This window comes from Rousettus aegyptiacus, unplaced genomic scaffold (genome assembly GCF_014176215.1).
Source record: "Rousettus aegyptiacus isolate mRouAeg1 unplaced genomic scaffold, mRouAeg1.p scaffold_m13_p_9, whole genome shotgun sequence".
Classification (NCBI taxonomy): Eukaryota; Metazoa; Chordata; class Mammalia; order Chiroptera; family Pteropodidae; genus Rousettus; species Rousettus aegyptiacus.
Genome location: NW_023416312.1, coordinates 104792979 through 104811642, shown reverse-complemented (window position 1 = coordinate 104811642; position 18664 = coordinate 104792979). Strand labels below are relative to the sequence as shown.

The 18664-nt window shown below is 56.5% G+C and overlaps 1 protein-coding gene across 5 annotated transcripts; it reads left to right on the top strand.

Annotated features, from left to right (window-relative positions):
* Window positions 1-2780: 2780 nt before the first annotated feature.
* Window positions 2781-18276, top strand: ZMYM3 (zinc finger MYM-type containing 3). 5 transcript variants are annotated; one of them, XM_036226660.1, is made up of 25 exons: window positions 2781-2883; window positions 5457-6139; window positions 7059-7102; window positions 7337-7409; window positions 7738-8032; window positions 8252-8429; window positions 8776-8994; window positions 9289-9439; window positions 9705-9820; window positions 9993-10079; window positions 10202-10352; window positions 10539-10711; window positions 10877-11042; window positions 11649-11746; window positions 11837-11999; window positions 12276-12388; window positions 12497-12671; window positions 12817-12963; window positions 13549-13652; window positions 13976-14144; window positions 14392-14543; window positions 15028-15142; window positions 15612-15866; window positions 16604-16721; window positions 16807-18276. In XM_036226660.1, the coding sequence occupies exons 2-25, from the start codon at window positions 5476-5478 to the stop codon at window positions 16997-16999; spliced, it is 4119 nt and encodes a 1372-aa protein (XP_036082553.1). In that variant the 5' UTR covers window positions 2781-2883; window positions 5457-5475; the 3' UTR covers window positions 17000-18276. The 5 variants fall into 5 exon arrangements, with proteins under 5 accessions (XP_036082553.1, XP_036082555.1, XP_016006408.1 ...); XM_036226662.1 differs by lacking the exon at window positions 2781-2883 and adding an exon at window positions 4042-4110; XM_016150922.2 differs by lacking the exon at window positions 2781-2883 and adding an exon at window positions 4221-4728.
* Window positions 18277-18664: the final 388 nt, after the last annotated feature.

The following is an 18664-nucleotide window of genomic DNA, read 5'->3' as shown; positions in this document are numbered from 1 at the left end:
GATAGAAATATTCCTTACCTGGTCTGTCAGATACAGTAGCTACCAACCATAACGTAACCATTGTGGGATTCGTTTTCTTTTTCTTCCTTCCTCCCTCCCTTCCTTCTATCCTTCCTTTCTTTTTCTTTTTGAGGCTTTGAAATATGACTAGTGCAACTGAGGAACTTGATTGTTAATTCTATTTCATTTTAATTAGCTCAAAATTTAAATAGTCACACATAGCTAGTGGCTACCATGTTGGACGTATCTAGGTCAGTGGTTCCCAAACTTTTTGAAAATAAATAACACCTCTACTGTGAAAAAAGGAAATTTTACCTCTATTCTGAAAAAAAAACATTTTTTTCTGCTTGTGGGAAAAAATCAAACGATACTCAACAGTATAAAAAGTCTCTGCCTCTACTCCTTCCAATAGTAGCGATTATGACCACTTTCTTGCATTTCTGTTTTCTGCGTTTGTACTGTTCTGATTAAACAGAAATGTTTATGTTTTTTTACACAGGTTAAACTATACATACTTTTCTGAGTCATGACCTACTCACTTAATACTTTAGCTATCTCTCTATATAAATGGATAAAGATCCACCAGGATGTTTTAATATCAAGTATTTCATAGACCACCACATGATGGTTATTAAAATCTGTTGAGGGAAAAAATTACAAAAAGGTTACTATATATTCAATAACATTTTAATGAATTTAGACTTCGTTAATCATAACAGCTGTTTACATTGGAAAACTAAATTAGAAAATTAAAGGAAAGAACATATACATTTGTGTATCTCCTCAAGCCAATCTCAACATAAGACAGATGTTATGTAAATGAATAATAGAATAATCGCAGTGCTGTCAACAAATAAAATGGCATATCTCTGCCTGCCTTTGCTTCCCTCTCACGTCACTCTCATCACCTCTGTCTTTATTAAGCCTTATGTTATAGAAATATTGCTACGAGTTGAATTCATTGGGGGCTTTTTTTTATCTCTCTCTCCTTTATTCATTTGTCCATTTCATCCAATAAACATTTATTGAGCATCTATCAGGGACTATGCTAGATGCTGGAGATACACGTGAGGAAGAGCTGGTCCCTATTATTGAGTAGCTCACAGGCTAGCTATTCCCCAGTGTCACCCTAAATGCATATTTCCTTTTATTCACTCCAGGGTACTTTAGAATGGTATAAAACAGTAAGTAGGAATCCACGTGTTTCCAGAGTTAAAGTGCGAACCTCACTCTAATCAATGGCTGCTGAATAGTGCTTCCATTTGTTTGACCAAGTTATATTCAGCCCTGCTTGTCTCGAAAAACAAACGTTTGACACCCAGCAGTAGTTAATTAAAGCATGGTACCTCCAAATGACGGAACAATATACAGCCGTTACAATTATCTTGTATAGCATCTTGTACAAGATAATTCCAATTTTGTAAAAAAAAAGACATATGCTACAAAAGGACTGGAAATACATACATCAAAAAGAGCAGTGGTTATCTCCAAGTATAATGGGTAGGATATGAGTGATTCTTGCTTTCTTCAGACTTTCTGTGCTTTCCAAAATTTTTACAGTGAACATTTATTTATATTTCTGTAATCAGAAAAATGTATAATTAAAATGAAAGAGCTCTCATGAGGACAGGGACTGAGTTTCTACATGTTATATTGTGCTTGCAGCATTTTAAGGAGTGCCTTATGGACGGTGAATAAGAAGTAGGAGAATCCAGGACTATGCATAAATGTAACAGGAGAACAGAGTACTATGCGGTAACTATAGCATTCAAGGCTGAAAATGAAAATGTTGAATTTCCCGCCACACTCTTATCCTACCTGCTCCCCAGGCCCATTCTATGTTACAGCCTTTCATCTGCACCTGATACATAGTCAAACCTATCAACCTTGGGCACTCTTGGCTTACTTGAAGACAAAAATATATATATTTAAAGAATATGAAGGCTCCATGGTGCAAAGTCTCCCCCGCCCCCCGTGCTTGAAGTCAGATATATTTCTCTTGTAATAACAGTAACTGGTATCCACTAAATCCCTGCTATATGTCACAGGGGTGTACATGTCACTTAATCTTAGTAGCATCTCTATGAGGTATTATTATCTCCATTATGTCCTCCATTACATGTGAATTTCTCTAGAAAATTTGTATCATTTTAACTCCTTTCTAAAAAATGTAACGTTATATCAGGATCATTCTCCTGTCTTTTTAAAATAAACTTCGTATTTTAGAGCAGTTTCACATTTGCAACAAAAATGAGCTGAAAGTTCATTTCTCCTAAACTGCCCCTCCTCTCCCTCCAACAGCCTCCCTTGGGTAGCAACAAACCTGCCCAGGGTGATACATTTGTTAAAATTCAGGAACATACATTGACACATTAGCATTCAAAGGTCATAGGTTACATAAAAGTTCACCTCGGTGCTGTACACTCTATGAGTTTTGACAAATGTAAAATACATCCACCATTACGGTATCACTGGACTAGTGGCACCGTTTTGGTTAAAAGTGGCGGTTAATGAGTACATCCATTGAATGAATATAACCAAAATTGATTTAACTAATTACCTACTATTGGACATTTAGATTGTTTTCCTATCCATGTTTTAAGAATGAGAAAACTAAGACCTGGTGACTGGACAAGTGACTTGTCCAAAGTTAACTGGCTGAGAGGTGGGCAGAGTTGAGATTATAATCACTTTCATGGGATCGCACTGCCTCTGAATGAATAATACGCCGTTAACCGCCCTTGGACTATCTGCCCACGACTGAACGCAGGCATTTCATTCTCCAGAGTGGCCAAGGCCCCAAGCGTGTGTTGGGAAGGGCAGGCAGTTCAAAGGACCGAGGTGCCCCAACTGAGATGGAAGAGATTGAAAGTTCAAAGAGAGGTACAGAGACTTAGAAATAAGCAGATGCGGGTGGGAGATGGGTACCCAGAATCTGGTTAAGAGAAAGAGAAAGCAAGGGTTCGGGCGACCTCAAGAGAAAACTCCTGGTTTTATGTCTGTGTATAAGGAGAGCGCAAAGATACCCTCAAGGCCGTGTGGGCAGTCGGGAAGGGTACGGTCCCTGGGAAAGCGGACGGGACGCAGGAGGAGGACTGCAGGGCTAGGAGACGCTGCATGTGGATTGGGAGAAAGGCGCCGGACACCAAACCTCCGCCTTCCTCACTCTGTGGCAGGACTGCCTTCTGGTCTGGGCCTGCCCTGCTGTCTCAGATCCTAAATAGTCTCCAGCCGGTGTGGGGTGGATGGGAAAGTGGGGAGCGGGGACTGTAAAGCGCTCTGAGGATAATGGGGACTGAGCACGGATCCTGGCACACGTTTTCCATAGCCAGTAGGCCTAACACTGGTGCCCCTTCCCGCGACCCCACTTCTCTAGCCTCAACCTCAGCCACACCCACAGGCTAAGGACCATCCAGGAGGGGGGCGTGTGTGCGCGCGCGTGCGTGCTCGTGCACTTGCGAGGCAGAGACAGAGACGGGGACAAAAAGAGACCAGGAGAGAGAGAGAGTGCCGCGCCAGAGAGAGGGCGGGGGGGGGGGGGGAGGAAAGAGATCGACAAGGACGGAAAGGAACAGGGAGGGAGGGACAGAGAGAGACAGAGACAGACAGTGGCAGAGAGAGAGACTGAGACAGAGACAGACAGAGACAGACAGAGAGACAGAGAGACAGAGAGAAGGAAGCAGAGCTACCGGCCTCGGGGAGGAAAACTACTGGAGAGCTAACGCAGGGAGCTCCTGCTGGAACAGTCGAGGAGATCCCAGAACTTACCCTAAGATGTTGAGGGAGTGGGGGAGTGTCTTTGCAGGACCTGGTTTTGGGGTCACCAGGCAGTTATGGCAAAGGCGTTGTCACTGAGCCACAGCCATTTATCCTGCCCTGGGGGGCTGGAGACCAAGCTTAAGACACCCCACAACTATGACTCTTAGAATGTTTGGTGGGGGGGGGGGCCGCGGCTGCAGACAAGGGGAGGAGGGACGCGAGGGCTGGGTCCCTGCCTCCCCCCCACCCTCCGCTGTCACTCACCACCCCAACAGTCGCCCGGGGGGCGGGCCCCGGAGAGGTGGAGTTGGGGGGAGGGTAATCTTGGCAGGCGCTGGCTGCATGGCGTAGGTAGGGAGTGTTGAGGGGGCGGTTGAACACGAGTGGGAAGCGAAGAGAGACACGGGGAGGGGGAGGGGACCGGGAACCATTTGAATGAGAGGAGGGGATCACGGGTAGAGTGGGCTCCAGGAGGCAGGGCGGGCACGGGTGTGACACGGGGGAGGGCAGACTCGAGCCAGGTGAGGGAAGCAGGTGCGTAGATCTGTTCTCTGTGGGTTAGTGTGCTTGGCCCTTAGGTGGAAAGGGGGTGCCGCCTTTCCCGGGGACGGGCTCCAAAGCTCCGGAGCCTAGCTTTTCCTCCTCAACTAACGGGGCCCCGGGCGGGGGCTCAAGCTCCATCTCCAGCGACTAGCTCCACTCCGCAATTTCCAGGCGGCCACTGGGCTGGGAGTCTCGCGCCGGGGGCCGGCGCTGTCTCGCGAGCCCCCTCCCGGAGCCAGCCAATGGGGTTGGGCACTGGAGCCGCCCGCCCGCCTGGTGCAGAGCGCTGGGCGCTGTGAGCGGCGCTGCCATTTAAAGGGGCCGCGACCCCTGTCCCGGCTGCTGGGGAGGGAGGTGGAGAAGGAGCGCGGGGCCGTCGCTGTCTGCAGTTCTAGGCTTGTAGCCGTTACACTAACCCTGCCGCAGGTAGGGGTCGGGCCTGATCAAGCCGAACCGAACCTGCAGGCGGGATCTCACAGTAGCCGGGGCGGGGGGGGGGGGCGTCTAAGGAAAGATCGTAGCTCCAAAATGTCTTCCTGTAAATGCCTGAGGTGGGGGGTGGGCAACAGGGGAAGGAGGACTGGGGGCGCAATAGGAAAGGGGGACGGCGCTGAGGAAGTGGGCGACCCTGAAAGATAACTGGGGGGAGGGGTTAGGGAGGGCAGTTCATGCAGCGCCGGGAGGGGGGGTGGGGCCAGACAGGGTGGGTAATGCCTGGGGAGCTGGGGGGCTCTAGGAGCCCCGGGCGGGGATAGAGACCGAGGTCGCGGGGGCGGGAAAGGCTCCTGGTGCCGACGGCCCTAGCAGACTCCAAGGGGGCGTTCAGGCCGAGTTGGGGGGGCCGAAAGGTAAGGGGGGAGGGGAACTGGGAGTTGCAGTGGGGTGGCGGGGCCAGGCGAGCGGGTGGAACCACCGACTGCCCGGAGAGCGTGGGCACCGGGCCAGGGCGGGGGACGCCTCTCCCCACAGGGGGCGCTGGACGTGTGTGTGGGGGGGGAGTGGTCATTTGGGCTAAAGCCTGTGGAAATGTCGTTTGCGGTGGGGGCTGTGCCTGAGAAATCCAAGTGGATGCTGGGGTGTGTCCCAGAGCCTATATCAGGAGGAATTCTGGCGAAGACCACCTCTCCCGCCCCCTCTTCTGCCCTCACCTGCAGCCCATAGCCAGCCACCCTCATGGACCCCAGTGACTTCCCCAGTCCGTTTGACCCGTTGACCCTGCCAGAGAAGCCCCTGGCTGGAGACCTTCCAGTAGACATGGAATTTGGAGAGGACCTACTGGAATCCCAGACTGCCCCCACTCGAGGATGGGCTCCCCCTGGCCCTTCTCCATCCTCAGGAGCCCTGGACCTGCTCGATGCCCCTGCTGGCCTGGAAAAGGGCCCTGGCGTCCTGGATGGAGCCACCGAGCTGCTGGGGCTGGGGGGGCTGCTGTATAAAGCCCCTTCGCCCCCAGCGGTGGACCACGGTCCTGAGGGCAGCCTCACGTGGGATGCAGATCAGACCCTAGGGCCTGGACCGGGGGGCCAGACCCCTGAGGTGGTGCCACCTGACCCGGGGGCTGGGGCCAATCCCTCCTCACCCGAAGGGCTGCTAGAGCCTTTGGCTCCAGAGTCTCCACTAAGCCTGCAGTCCCCACACGGTGAAGAGGAGGAGACTGCCTCCATGGGCGCTGGGAGACGGGGCTCCCCCGGGCAGGAGGAGGAGCTTCCCCAAGGGCAGCCACAGAGCCCCAGTGGCCCCCCCAGCCCTTCAGTGGGAGAGACTCTGGGGGATGGACTCAGCAGCTCTCAGACCCAACCTGGGGGCCCTAGCCCCCCTGCACACCCTTCCTTGCCAGGTAGGTTGTCTGCTCAGCCGGAGAGTCAAGGCTGGGGAGAGGGCGGGGGTGAAGAGGGGTGGCTGTGTGTTTGGGGACCAAGTAGGGGAGAAGGAGGAGGGTGGAGCGATCAGAGGGGGGATGCGTGTGCAGAAGGAGCTGGGGGTTTGGAAGGGGGACTGGTGAAGAGTAGGGAAGGTAGGCTTGGGGAAGGGGTGAGAGGCCGGGTTGGAGAGGGTGGATGGGGTGGGAGAGGTTCCTTTCTTCTTAGCCGAGTGGGTCTTTGGTGCCAGGGTCCTTCCTTCGGGGTTTGGGGAGGACCACGGGCTTCTTGGTTCTAAGCTCTTCCCAGCTGTTTTGTTCTAGGCGAGAGTGGGGTTTCGGGGTTTGATGAATGACAACTAGGTTCTGGAGCCACCAACAGCATCGTGAGTTCAGGGGGCCTGCAGAGATGCGGGGGCCAGGACTGGAGCCTGCCAAGGGCGGGCTCTCGTTCCTCGCCTGTCCTGCCTAGTGGTGTGCCTCTCCCAGGCTGTGTGACCAGGGTCCTAGCGCTTAGGTAGCCACCCGAGTCCAGGGGACCTACCCATGCCTCACCACTCCCTTCCCCCCTTGCTACCTGCCTTTGGGGGAGCACATTGCTTTCTGTTGGTAAACTATAAATTCTCAATGAAAGGTGTGTTACCTATCTATCCAAAACTCCCCATGATTGGGACAGAAAGCTGGTGGGAGGGGTAGGATTTTTTTCATGGAGAATGGCTGCCCCCCCCAGTGCAAAGCTCAAGGTAACCCTGAGAGGGGCCCCAAGAAGCCACAGGCACTCGAGTTTTCCCTTTCAGTTTTGAGTAAGTTCTTCCCCAGGAATGGAGGCGGTCTCTGGGCCAGGCAGGGGGTGTGAGGGCAGGCCCAACATGTAGGCTGCTTTCTGCTTCCTTTGCAGGAGATGGCCTGCCTGGGAAGGCGAGTGAGAAGCCGCCTGAGAGGGTGAGGGGGGAGGGGACTGGAGGAGTCCGGTTCCCCTGTAGCCCCGGGAAGGACAGACCCTTCATTTTCCCTCCCAGATGTCGTTCTGCGGAGGGTGGTGCGAGCAGCTTCAGGAGGCCGCCTTCTCTGCCCTCCTGCTGAGGGCTGGGCCCAGGGTCCCTACTGCCCCCCTCCTCCCAGCTCTGCCCCCTCAAACTTCAGCCCGTCTTCAGCTTCCCCCTCCGTGTTTCCAAGGTGCAGAAGAGAAGCGAGCGCGTTAGGCGGGCAGAGCCTCCCAAACCTGAGGTTGTGGATTCCACCGAGAGCAGTGAGTAGGACCTGCGGCAGTGTGACATGTGACGAGTGGGACCTCCCGGCTCCGCACAGAGTGTGAAGTGCCTCTCTCCGCTCTGGGTTGGCATGGGAACCAGGGGCAGTGGGGGAGACTGAAAACAAGAGCCCCCCCACTTCGAGCCCTGCCTTCTCCTCCATGGTTGATGACGGAGTAACTAAGGGAGAGTGACAGCAGTGGCTTTAGATACCAGTGTGACGGGCAAGAATAAGGGGGTCCCAGTAGCAGCCGAGCTCCCTGCTGGTCCGGGGGTGGCCAGGGAGCCGGCGCGGTCGCCTTTCCTCACGCCGCGCCCCCTCCGCAGTTCCAGTGTCAGACGAGGACTCCGATGCCATGGTAGATGACCCCAATGATGAGGACTTTGTGCCATTCCGGCCCCGGCGCTCTCCTCGCATGTCCCTACGCTCCAGCGTGGCACAAAGGGCCGGGCGCTCCGCGGTGGGCACCAAGATGACATGCGCGCACTGCCGGACGCCGCTGCAGAAGGGGCAGACTGCCTACCAGCGCAAGGGCCTGCCGCAGCTCTTCTGCTCCTCGTCCTGTCTCACCACGTTCTCCAAGAAGCCTTCGGGCAAAAAGACCTGTACCTTCTGCAAGAAGTACGCGGGGGCGTCCGGGGGCGAGGGGAGGGCGGGCGTCGGGCCAGGAGCAGTGCGTGAGGCCGAGACTGTTGGCCAGAGCCTGGCGGAATGGGACTGGGAGGCAGCATCCGGGTAGGGGTCCAAGAGCCTTCAGCCCTGTGGCCGTGGATCCCAGGGGAGAGGCGGGGGGCTGAGGGAATGAGAGGGGGCAACTGAGTGACGGGTTCCCGCCCGCAGGGACATCTGGAACACCAAGGACTCGGTTGTGGCGCAGACGGGTTCCGGGGGCTCCTTCCATGAGTTCTGCACGTCCGTCTGCCTCTCCCTGTATGAGGCCCAGCAGCAGCGCCCGATCCCGCAGTCTGGGGACCCTGCCGATGCCACTCGCTGCAGCATCTGCCAGAAGACCGGAGAGGTGAGGAAGCTGGAGGGCGCGCTGATCACGGAGCCTGGCCGGCCCCGGCCCGCCCCGGCCATCCTGGGGCTGCAGGGGCCGGGCCCTGCGCAGGAGGGGTGGGGGCGAAAGGCGGCCATCTGCAGGGAGCCTATCAAGGATAGAGCTTCTTCAGGATGTGTGCAGCCGGCCTTCCTTGCCTCCCAGGACCTCACCATCAAGTCGGCAGCCCGATGTGCAGGTTGGGGGGTCCCTGGGCTCACTGTGTGCTGCGAAGGTCTAGGGCGAGGTGGGGAGGGCTGTCCTCGCATCGGGGCGGGTGGCGGTGGCCAGGCCCCGGCTCAGCATGCGCGTGTGTATGTGGCAGGTCCTGCACGAGGTCAGCAACGGCAGCGTGGTGCACCGGCTCTGCAGCGACTCCTGCTTCTCCAAATTCCGGGCCAACAAGGGACTGAAAACCAACTGCTGCGACCAGTGCGGGGCTTACATCTACACCAAGACCGGGAGCCCTGGCCCCGAGCTGCTCTTCCACGAGGGCCAGCAGAAGCGCTTCTGCAACACAAGCTGCTTGGGGGCGTACAAGAAGGTGGGGCCGAGGGAGTAGCGCTAGAGGGCGTGGAAGGGGGCGCGGCTCGCGGCTCGCGGGTGACGAATAAAGGTGCCTGCCGGGGCGAGGGCTGGGAGGAATAAAGCGAATAAAGGGGGTTTCGATTGTATCTGTTACGTTTTATCTTTGAAGCTGGCTGGTGGATGCACAGGTCTTTGTTATATCATCACCTATACTTTTTTGTATGCTTGAAATATTTCATGTTTTACAAATTTTAAAAATAAAAGCGAAGGGACAAATCCAGCCTCAGCCTCTCCTTCCCCATCCTCACAGAAAAACACACGTGTGTACCCATGTGTCTGGTGCAAGACCCTGTGTAAGAACTTTGAGATGCTATCACATGTGGATCGTAATGGCAAGACGAGCTTGTTCTGTTCCCTCTGCTGTACCACCTCTTACAAAGTGAAGCAGGCAGGGCTCACTGGTAGGTGCAAAGCCCTCCTCTCTGAGACCCCTGCTGGCCTCCCTTCTACCCCCCGAACTCCCCTCTTCTAAAGTAACCCCTGCTGCCTGACCTGACCCAGCCACGTCTTCCCGTGGACTTCCTGGTCCAGCTCTGCACCGCCTTACACCTTCTGTGTGCTCTCTCCCTCCTCCTCCCTCTCCCTCTCCCTCTCTTCTCTCTCTCCCTCTCTTCCTCTCTCTTCCTCCCCTCTCCCCCCCTTCCTCCCTTTCTCTCTGTACCCCAGGCCCTCCCCGACCCTGCAGCTTCTGCCGCCGCAGCCTCTCTGACCCCTGTTACTACAACAAGGTTGATCGCACAGTCTACCAGTTCTGCAGCCCGAGCTGCTGGACCAAGTTCCAGGTACTTCAGACCCTGGACGAGGGCTAAGGGGTGTGGCGCCACAGAGAGGGCGAGAGAATGGGGGTAGGTAGGCCTGGGTAGAGAGCAAATACCAAACCTGACTCCCCCCCCTCCGCCGCCGCCATAGCCGCACACATCTCGCCCCTCCCTTACTTGTCTTCCTTCCCTCCAGCGCACAAGCCCTGAGGGGGGCATTCATCTGAGCTGTCACTACTGCCACAGCCTCTTCAGTGGCAAGCCTGAGGTCTTGGACTGGCAGGTAAGACCCCTACCCTGCCCTCATCTTGCCACAGGACCAGGCGTCTGTCTGAAGGGGCCCTTCCGCTTGGCGGTCGCCAGGTTCGGATGTCACGGCTCTCCCCTCCCTGCCTGTGCCCCCAGGACCAGGTGTTCCAGTTCTGCTGCCGGGACTGCTGTGAGGACTTCAAGCGGCTTCGGGGTGTGGTGTCCCAGTGTGAGCACTGCAGGCAAGAGAAACTCCTGCACGAGAAGCTGCGGTTCAGCGGTGTGGAGAAGAGCTTCTGCAGCGAAGGTAGGGAAAGGGCCGGGAGGATGGCAGAGAGACAGGGCCTTGGGTGCCATCCGTCCGTCCGAGGACCGGGGCTTTCGGCTCAGGATGCTCCACCCCGCCTGTCCTCAGGCTCGGCCCGAGAGGCCATCCGAGAGAGCTTTGGGTCTCACGGTCATGGAGATCTCTGTGTCTCTGGACTCTTTCCAGGCTGCGTGCTGCTGTACAAACAGGACTTCACCAAGAAGCTAGGGTTGTGCTGTATCACGTGTACTTACTGCTCCCAGACCTGCCAGCGCGGCGTCACCGAGCAGCTGGACGGCAGCACCTGGGACTTCTGCAGTGAGGACTGTAAGAGCAAGTACCTGCTGTGGTACTGCAAGGTAAGGCGGCGGGCACGGGGGCCCGGGCGGCGGGGAGCGTGGGCGATCCCCAGGAAGGGGCTCCAAGTGGCCCGGCCTCCAAGGGGAGCAGCCGGGCTTATCCTGGGGCAAAGCTCCCGGCTGGTGTTGGGGAGGCAGGCCTGACCGTGTCGTCGACACCCGCAGGCTGCCCGGTGTCACGCCTGTAAGCGCCAGGGGAAGCTGCTAGAGACCATCCACTGGCGCGGGCAGATCCGTCACTTCTGCAACCAGCAGTGTCTGCTGCGCTTCTACAGCCAGCAGAACCAGCCCAACCTGGACACCCAGAGTGGGCCCGAGAGCCTCCTGAACAGTGAGTCCCACGCAGGGCCTCTCTGCGAGAACTGGCCCCGACGCTCGCAGCCGGGGCATGGGCCCTCTTCCTCCCTCGCTTTCATGTCACCCCCCAGCCAGAGCTTCTGGTCCTGCACTGTCTTTTAGCTTCTGGACCCTGCAGATACCAGGGGCCTCTGGTTTAAAGGTTCAAGAGTTAGATTGTACTGATTCTCTGTGAAGGAGCTTGTTTTAGGGATGGGGGCCCACTCAGGCAGGGTGGGGCATGGGGGCTGTGGCCAGTTTCCAGGGAGAAGGAAGTGTCAGCAGAAGCTCTACTTTTAGTGAGACCAAAGACTGCTGTCGTTTCTAGCATGTTACCCCGGTCCCTCACCACTCCAGGGGTGCCAGACTCCTGAGGCCATGTAAATGGAAAGTCTCAAATTGTGGGTTACTGGGGAAACTACTCTTTTCCATTCCTATTGGCAGCCAGGAGCAAAGCAGCTCCTTGGCTGCTCCTCCTGGGACCTAGGGGAGCAAAGAGGACAGATTCCAGACTCCCCGGTGTCGTGTGTCCTAATGCCGCTCTCCTTGCAAACGGAGAGCCACTTGTGCAGAGGGGACATTCGTTTGTTTTGATGTGCAGGTCAATCTCCTGAGTCAAAGCCCCAGACACCCTCGCAAACCAAAGTGGAGAACAGCAATACGGTGAAGACCCCGGAGGAAAATGGGAGTCTGGCCAAGGTCAGGGTGGAAGCCGGGGTGCGGTGGGGGGCGATGGTCTCAGAGGAGCAACTGGCGGTTGGCGGCACCGGTGTGCCTTTGTCTGTGCAGATCCCTGTAAAGACCCGATCGGCTGCCACCGCTTCTACCCCTCCGCCACCCCCGCCACCCCCAGCAACACCCCGCAAAAACAAAGCCGCCATGTGTAAGCCACTGATGCAGAATCGAGGGGTCTCCTGCAAGGTGGAGATGAAGTCCAAAGGCAGCCAGACAGGTGAGCCAGGGTACCACAACACCACAGGCTGTGCTCCGTCGTCCTCGGCCACCAGCCCTGTGCCTAAGAGCTACACAGAGCTTTCTTAGGTGGCTCAAGTATCATGGATGTGGAAGAATCACAGAACTGCCTTTCAACTTTTGATGCGAGGGCAGTTTTGTAACAGTGAGCAAGCGTTAGAGCGTTAGGGCTTCGGGGTGACAGGCAAGCATGGGGTCCTGGGTCAGATGGGAGCTGCATAACGGGGGCTCTGACGAGACCCCTTCCTGCCCGCAGAAGAGTGGAAGCCCCAGGTGCTCGTGCTGCCCATCCCCGTGCCCATCTTTGTGCCAGTGCCTATGCATCTGTACTGCCAGAAAGTCCCGGTGCCTTTCTCGATGCCCATCCCGGTAAGCGCACCTCCCAGGACGGACACCAGCCCTGCCCCCGGCTGCCACCGGCCATCCCCCGATCCGGTGCCGTGCTTCTTGGCATTGAGTTGGGACTCATGGTTCCAGGTGCCTGTGCCCATGTTCCTGCCCACCACGTTGGAGAGCACAGATAAGATTGTGGAGACCATAGAGGAGCTGAAGGTGAAGATCCCTTCCAACCCCTTGGAGGCCGACATCCTGGCTATGGCAGAAATGATTGCGGAGGCTGAGGAGTTAGACAAGGCCTCGTCCGACCTTTGTGGTATGTCATGCGTCGTGGCTATGGGGGAGCCAATGCGCCATGGCTCTGTCTCTGCATGGCGGGCAGAGAGTGGTGACCTCGTACCTGGCGGGATGGGGGACAGTTGGGGCCCACCCCTGAAAACCTGGACTTCTCTGCTTCCCAGATCTTGTGAGCAACCAGAGTGCAGAGGGGCTTCTGGAAGACTGCGACCTGTTTGGGCCGGCTCGAGACGATGTCTTGGCCATGGCCGTGAAGATGGCCAATGTCTTGGATGAGCCTGGGCAAGACTTGGAGGCAGACTTCCCCAAGAGTGAGTAGGCTTCGATGCAGCCCTTGGTGTGGGAGCATTCGTGCCATCGGAAAAGGCGTGTGTTTCTTGTGGCCCTGAGCACGATCCTAACAGTGCTCCTTGTGACCCGGCGACAGAAAGCTCCCCCAGGGAGTCGCAGCAGAGATACTGGGACAGGTGCCCGATTTTACACTTGAGTCTCGTGGGCTTTTTTGCACTGTGGTAAAACACACAACATGAAACTTACCATCTTGACCACGTTGGAGCGCGTGCGCCAGTAGTGTGACAAGCACTCCCGTGTGACTTCCTGAGTCGCTGTGCTCCTGAGTGTGTTCTTGGTCTAACTTTGCTGGTTCCCACTGAGTACAATTGGACCTCTCTGGGAGGCTTGTCTCAAGTCAAGTGGGCAAGTAGCAGGGGTAGCCTGGGAGGACCGTTGAGTTGACATCTTATTATTCTTTTCAAAGCCTACAGTACCCGGTAGTCTCCCATCCAAGTACTAACCAGGCCCGACCCTGCTTAGCTGCCGAGATCGTATAAGATCCCACATGTTCAGCGTCTATGGCTGTAGACCATGACATGATTCCCTTCTTCACCCTCTACCAGATCCTTTGGACATTAACCCCAGTGTAGACTTCCTCTTTGACTGTGGCCTGGTAGGGCCCGAGGATGTGTCTACTGAGCAAGACCTTCCCCGAACCATGAGGAAGGTGAGGCCCGGGACTGCTGCATTTGCAGAAGGGGGATGGAGTCTCAAAGGGCCAGAGGGGGGCGTTTTTGTGGCCAGGTCAGCATCTTTACTGTCATCTTCCCTGATGACCTCCCTTCTCTACTGCCATAAGTGCTAACGTCCAGCAAACTGCTCTCCCCACAGTTTGCCAGGTCATCAGAGCTGAGCCTGGGGCTCTGTGCTCCAGAAGCTTGCTTTGTGCTCCCATCAGCCCCTCACTGCCCTGGTGGTAAACACTGTCACGCCAGCTTCCACGGTGCCCCTGGCCTTACCTCCACCACCCTCATCCCTTTTTCCCTCCAGGGTCAAAAGCGGCTGGTGCTTTCTGAGAGCTGTTCCCGGGATTCCATGAGCAGCCAGCCTGGCTGCACCGGACTTAATTATTCCTACGGTGTCAACGCTTGGAAGTGCTGGGTGCAGTCGAAATATGCTAACGGAGAGACCAGCAAGGCTGATGAGCTGCGCTTTGGCCGTGAGCACCCTGGGGATGGGGGTGGGGACAGGGACAGGAGGCGGAGGGTGTCCCGCAAAGATGCAGAGGAGTTGTGGAGTAAGGGTTGGTGTTGTGTGGGTTTCAAGGCTTAGGGCGCTTTTGGTAATTGGTAGTTCATTCCGGAGTTGGATGTGAGAAACGGATGAAAGGTTAATGGTGGAACTAAATGACATTCTCCGTGCGAAGTTCTCTTAACCCCACTCACCTCCGCTACCCATCACTGCAGCCAAACCCATGCGTATCAAAGAGGACATTCTGGCCTGCTCAGCTGCCGAGCTCAACTATGGTCTGGCCCAGTTCGTGAGAGAAATCACTCGACCCAACGGCGAACGATACGAACCTGACAGTATCTACTACCTGTGTCTTGGCATCCAACAGGTACTCCAGGCACACCGCTTCACTTGCCATCACTGTCAACAGCAGCCAGGGTCCTGCCAGCAGTGATACTGCCCCGCTCCCTGCTCCTACCATGGGCGGGCAGCTTTCCTCTCCCATCCCAAGCAGGACGAGACGAGTCAATACTCTCCAAAGTCAAAGCTGCACGGCGGCCCTCCCTGCTCTCTGTGACACTCAGACCCCGGACTTCTCAGGTGGTGGGGTCATGTCCAGTTCCCGGGCAAGGGGTCGGGGCTTGTGAAGGACCAGCTGCGACACATGTCCTCAAGCCTCCTCCTCTTCCAACGAGGCCTTGGCACCCCGGAGTTGTGGGTATACCTAGGGAAGAGGGCCCTGGCCGCCTCATCGAGTACCTGTCTTCCACCATTTCCTAATTATCAAAGGTCGCCATGCCCGGGGCCTTCGACCTCACTGTCTTCTCTAGGACCTGGGATCTGGCTTGATGCGTGTCTCTTTCTTTCTCCAGTACTTGCTGGAAAATAACCGGATGGTGAACATTTTCACGGACCTTTACTACCTGACTTTCGTTCAAGAGCTCAACAAGTCCCTGAGTACCTGGCAGCCCACCCTCCTCCCTAACAGTAAGGGACAGAGACCTAGCGAGCCCTGCGCCCCTTCTGCCATTCTTCAGACACACCATCCCAAGTCCCGGGCTGCTGTTGACAAGGGGTCCGAGGGCAGGTGCATGTAGCTGCAGGAGCCGGAGCCTTGTCCTCGAACATGAGGAGGGACCAAGACTTATGTCTGAAGAGCTGGGACCACACATAGTGGACTGGGTTGGGGGAAAAAAAGAGGAAGGAGTTGAGGGGCTCCCTGAGGTTTGCGTCTGACTGCGCATAACTCGAGGCTGGTGACAGAAGCCCCCAGTGCAGGTGGAGACCACACAAGAAGCCACCCCGTCCTACTGGGTTGTGTGGCGGGGTGTCAGGGTGTCCCACAAAATGGTCCCCTGCCGAATGGAAGTGCTCGTGAGCGGGACAGCGGGGAGCGGAGGGGGCCAGGCTTGGGGGGGCGCCGGTCCTGACGGGCCCGCGCCCTGCACTGTTGCAGATACAGTCTTCTCTCGCGTGGAGGAGGAGCACCTGTGGGAGTGTAAGCAGCTGGGCGTCTACTCGCCCTTTGTCCTTCTCAACACCCTCATGTTCTTCAACACAAAGTTTTTTGGGCTGCAGACAGCCGAGGAGCACATGCAGCTGTCCTTCACCAACGTCGTGCGGCAGTCTCGCAAGTGCACCACCCCTCGGGGCACCACCAAGGTGGTCAGCATCCGCTACTACGCCCCCGTCCGCCAGAGGAAAGGGCGCGGTACGAGCTCCCCCCACCCACACTTTGCTGTCCCCTCTCTGCTGTCCCGTCCCGTGCCTCGCCTTAACTGCCAAGTGGCCCTCTCCTTTGCCACTAGCTTCCCCACCGTTCGTTCCTGCGTTTGCAGAAAAGGTGAAAGCCGCCCATCCTTCGATTGATGGGTGGTGGCTGTTGCATAAGCAGGAGGTCACCCAGCTGCCTGCTTCCCGCCTTTCGTCATGTGGAGGCCATTTACTGACTTGCCTCCTCTCTTTGAGGGGAGCAGACAGGTGGGGAGCTGTTGGGTGGGTTGCCTGTGGGAGAGAGTTGACAGGGTGAACGACAGGCTTCCCGCGGCTCTGCCGCTGGGCAAGACGGAACGGAACCTCGGTTTCCGTCCTGGCCCTGGAGTCCTTCCTGACCCATCTGACTGCGGTCCCCACCGTCCCTCCTCTGGACCCGCGCTTCTACCTGGACTTGGGGGCTGGGGGCTGGGGCCATTTCCTCGTGCCGCTTCGGAGAGGCCAGCCTGCGGGAGCTCGCAAGGCGACGCGTTATCCGCGCGAACCAGGGAGGACTGCAGAGCGAGACCCCTGCAGGACGCTGGCTGGTGTGGGCGACTGACCGACGCCTCTGCCTTTACCTCTTCATGAGACTGCGCTGTGTGTCCCGAGGCCTCCCATGTGCCTCGCACTGTGCACCGGGAGGTGGCTCGTCGAGGCTGCCGTTAACGAGCCTGGGTCCTTTGCCTTCTGCAGACACAGGTCCCGGAAAACGGAAGCGAGAAGACGAAGCCCCCATCTTAGAGCAGCGTGAGAACCGCATGAATCCCCTCCGCTGCCCTGTCAAGTTCTACGAATTCTATCTGTCTAAATGGTGAGTTGGCAGGTGTGCGGGGCCGGCCTCAGCACGGGTGCCCCGGGCCCCTCCCTTGGCACTGATCTGTCCCCTACCGTTGCAGCCCCGAAAGCCTCCGGACTCGCAATGATGTGTTCTACCTGCAGCCTGAGCGGTCCTGCATCGCCGAGTCGCCCCTCTGGTACTCTGTGATCCCCATGGACCGAAGCATGTTGGAGAGCATGCTCAACCGCATCCTGGCTGTGCGTGAGATTTATGAGGAGCTGGGTCGTCCTGCGGAGGAAGACCTGGACTGAGCACTTGTGTCGTCTGTATCCATCCTTCACACCAATGTCCGGCCTGTGGCCTCGTCCCGCGGGGCGACAGGCCCAAGAACCAATGCTACTCATCCTGAAGGGCCCTGGCCGCCCTTCTCTACTCATCCATTCCCTGCCTTCCCTCGGAACCCCTGGCTTTTACCGTCCTGTGTACCACTTGACAAGCACGGGGCCCAGCCCTCTGTGCTTGGGGGCTGGCCTCCCAGTGATGGGCAAAACCTGGCTAGGCCATTTTCTTTATGCTTCGGAGTAAAGCCCTTCTCGTGGGGCCAGACTCTGGATGGAGAGTTACTAGCTCTGGTGATCCTGTTGGTGTGGGCTTCGTGCCCCACACCACGTAGGTAAAGCCCCTTGTTCCCAGGTTCGGCCAAGGGAGGAACCCAGCTGCCTTCTCTTCCCCGTGCCCACCCCCTTCTCCCCTCTCGCCCAGTACTGCGCTAAAGGGTCTCGTCCGAAAGGTGTGAAAGAAACTCCGAAAGTAGCGAGGGGACCACTTACCTAAAACACAGAGCTTTGACACTCTTCCTCTCCGTAAAATAACCGGTTGTCGGAACCCCCTCGCCACCACGTGTCCCCGCCCGCCGCAAGCAAGCACCAGCCCTCGGTGCCGCAGCTTAGAAAGCTTCCAAATGCTTCTGTTCCTCCAAGGCAGAGAATGACTCCACGTGTGGGGAGCAGACTCCTGTTCCCTTGGTTTATGTGTTCGTCCCTCTCTGCCATCTTAGGTTGGCATGAGCCACGTGTCAACGTGCTTAGCCCCCTTCTGTAACCGCCTCCCTTTACTTCAGTGGACACAGTTCCCAAGGCAAAAACCACCTTCTGACTTGGGTTGGGGCTGGGTTCCCCACTGTTGTTCTCCCTCATCGTCAGCGCCAGGCCACGCCTGTGGGGACCCCGGGTCATGCAGCATGGGGTCTGTGGTCAGAGGCTAGCTCGGCAGCTGTGGGCTCGGGTCTTTCCCCCACTGCCTACATCTCTCTTCCCCATCTTGCCTTCGTAGTTCCAGAAAACTCTTAGCGTCCGGCAAAGGGGGTGCCCAGTTCTTTCCCTGTTGGCTTTGCTGTTCCCCAGCCTCCTTTTGTGTTTTTATAACTGTCACCAGTTTAGCCACTGTTTAAATTGTACATATTGTTCTGAGGTGCCTGGCCTGTCCCTTCAGTGAGCCATGCCCGCCCTTGTGTTGTAGTGAGAAGCTGTTGTCACGACTAACCTTCTGTCTCTGGAATTGTTTGTTTCAAATAAAGAGTTAAAATTGTCTTTTGCCTTCTCCTGGGGAGGGAGAGCGGTGTTTGTGGGGTGGGGGGAGGGTCGTAGAGGAGCAACAGCCAGACAACTTCTAATCTCTCAGGGTGTGAAGTGAGATGTCCAACCTCAGTTGGAGAATCCTTTGTATCCACCTCACTGAATGAATCCACTAGGAATACGGTCCTTTTTACAACAAGTTTCCAAACACTTAAGGGGAAAAATTCGTTCCATGGCTGTCTATTAAGGACCTACTATGTTTAAGGACCTAGATTACGTGCTTCATAGATGACAAAGATTCTTTCGGGTGGGACCCTGTCCCCAGCAGGCTCCCAGGCTAGAGAGGAGTCAGGTGGAATGAAATACGCAGTACCGTGGGAGTGCAGAGGAATAAGGACCTCG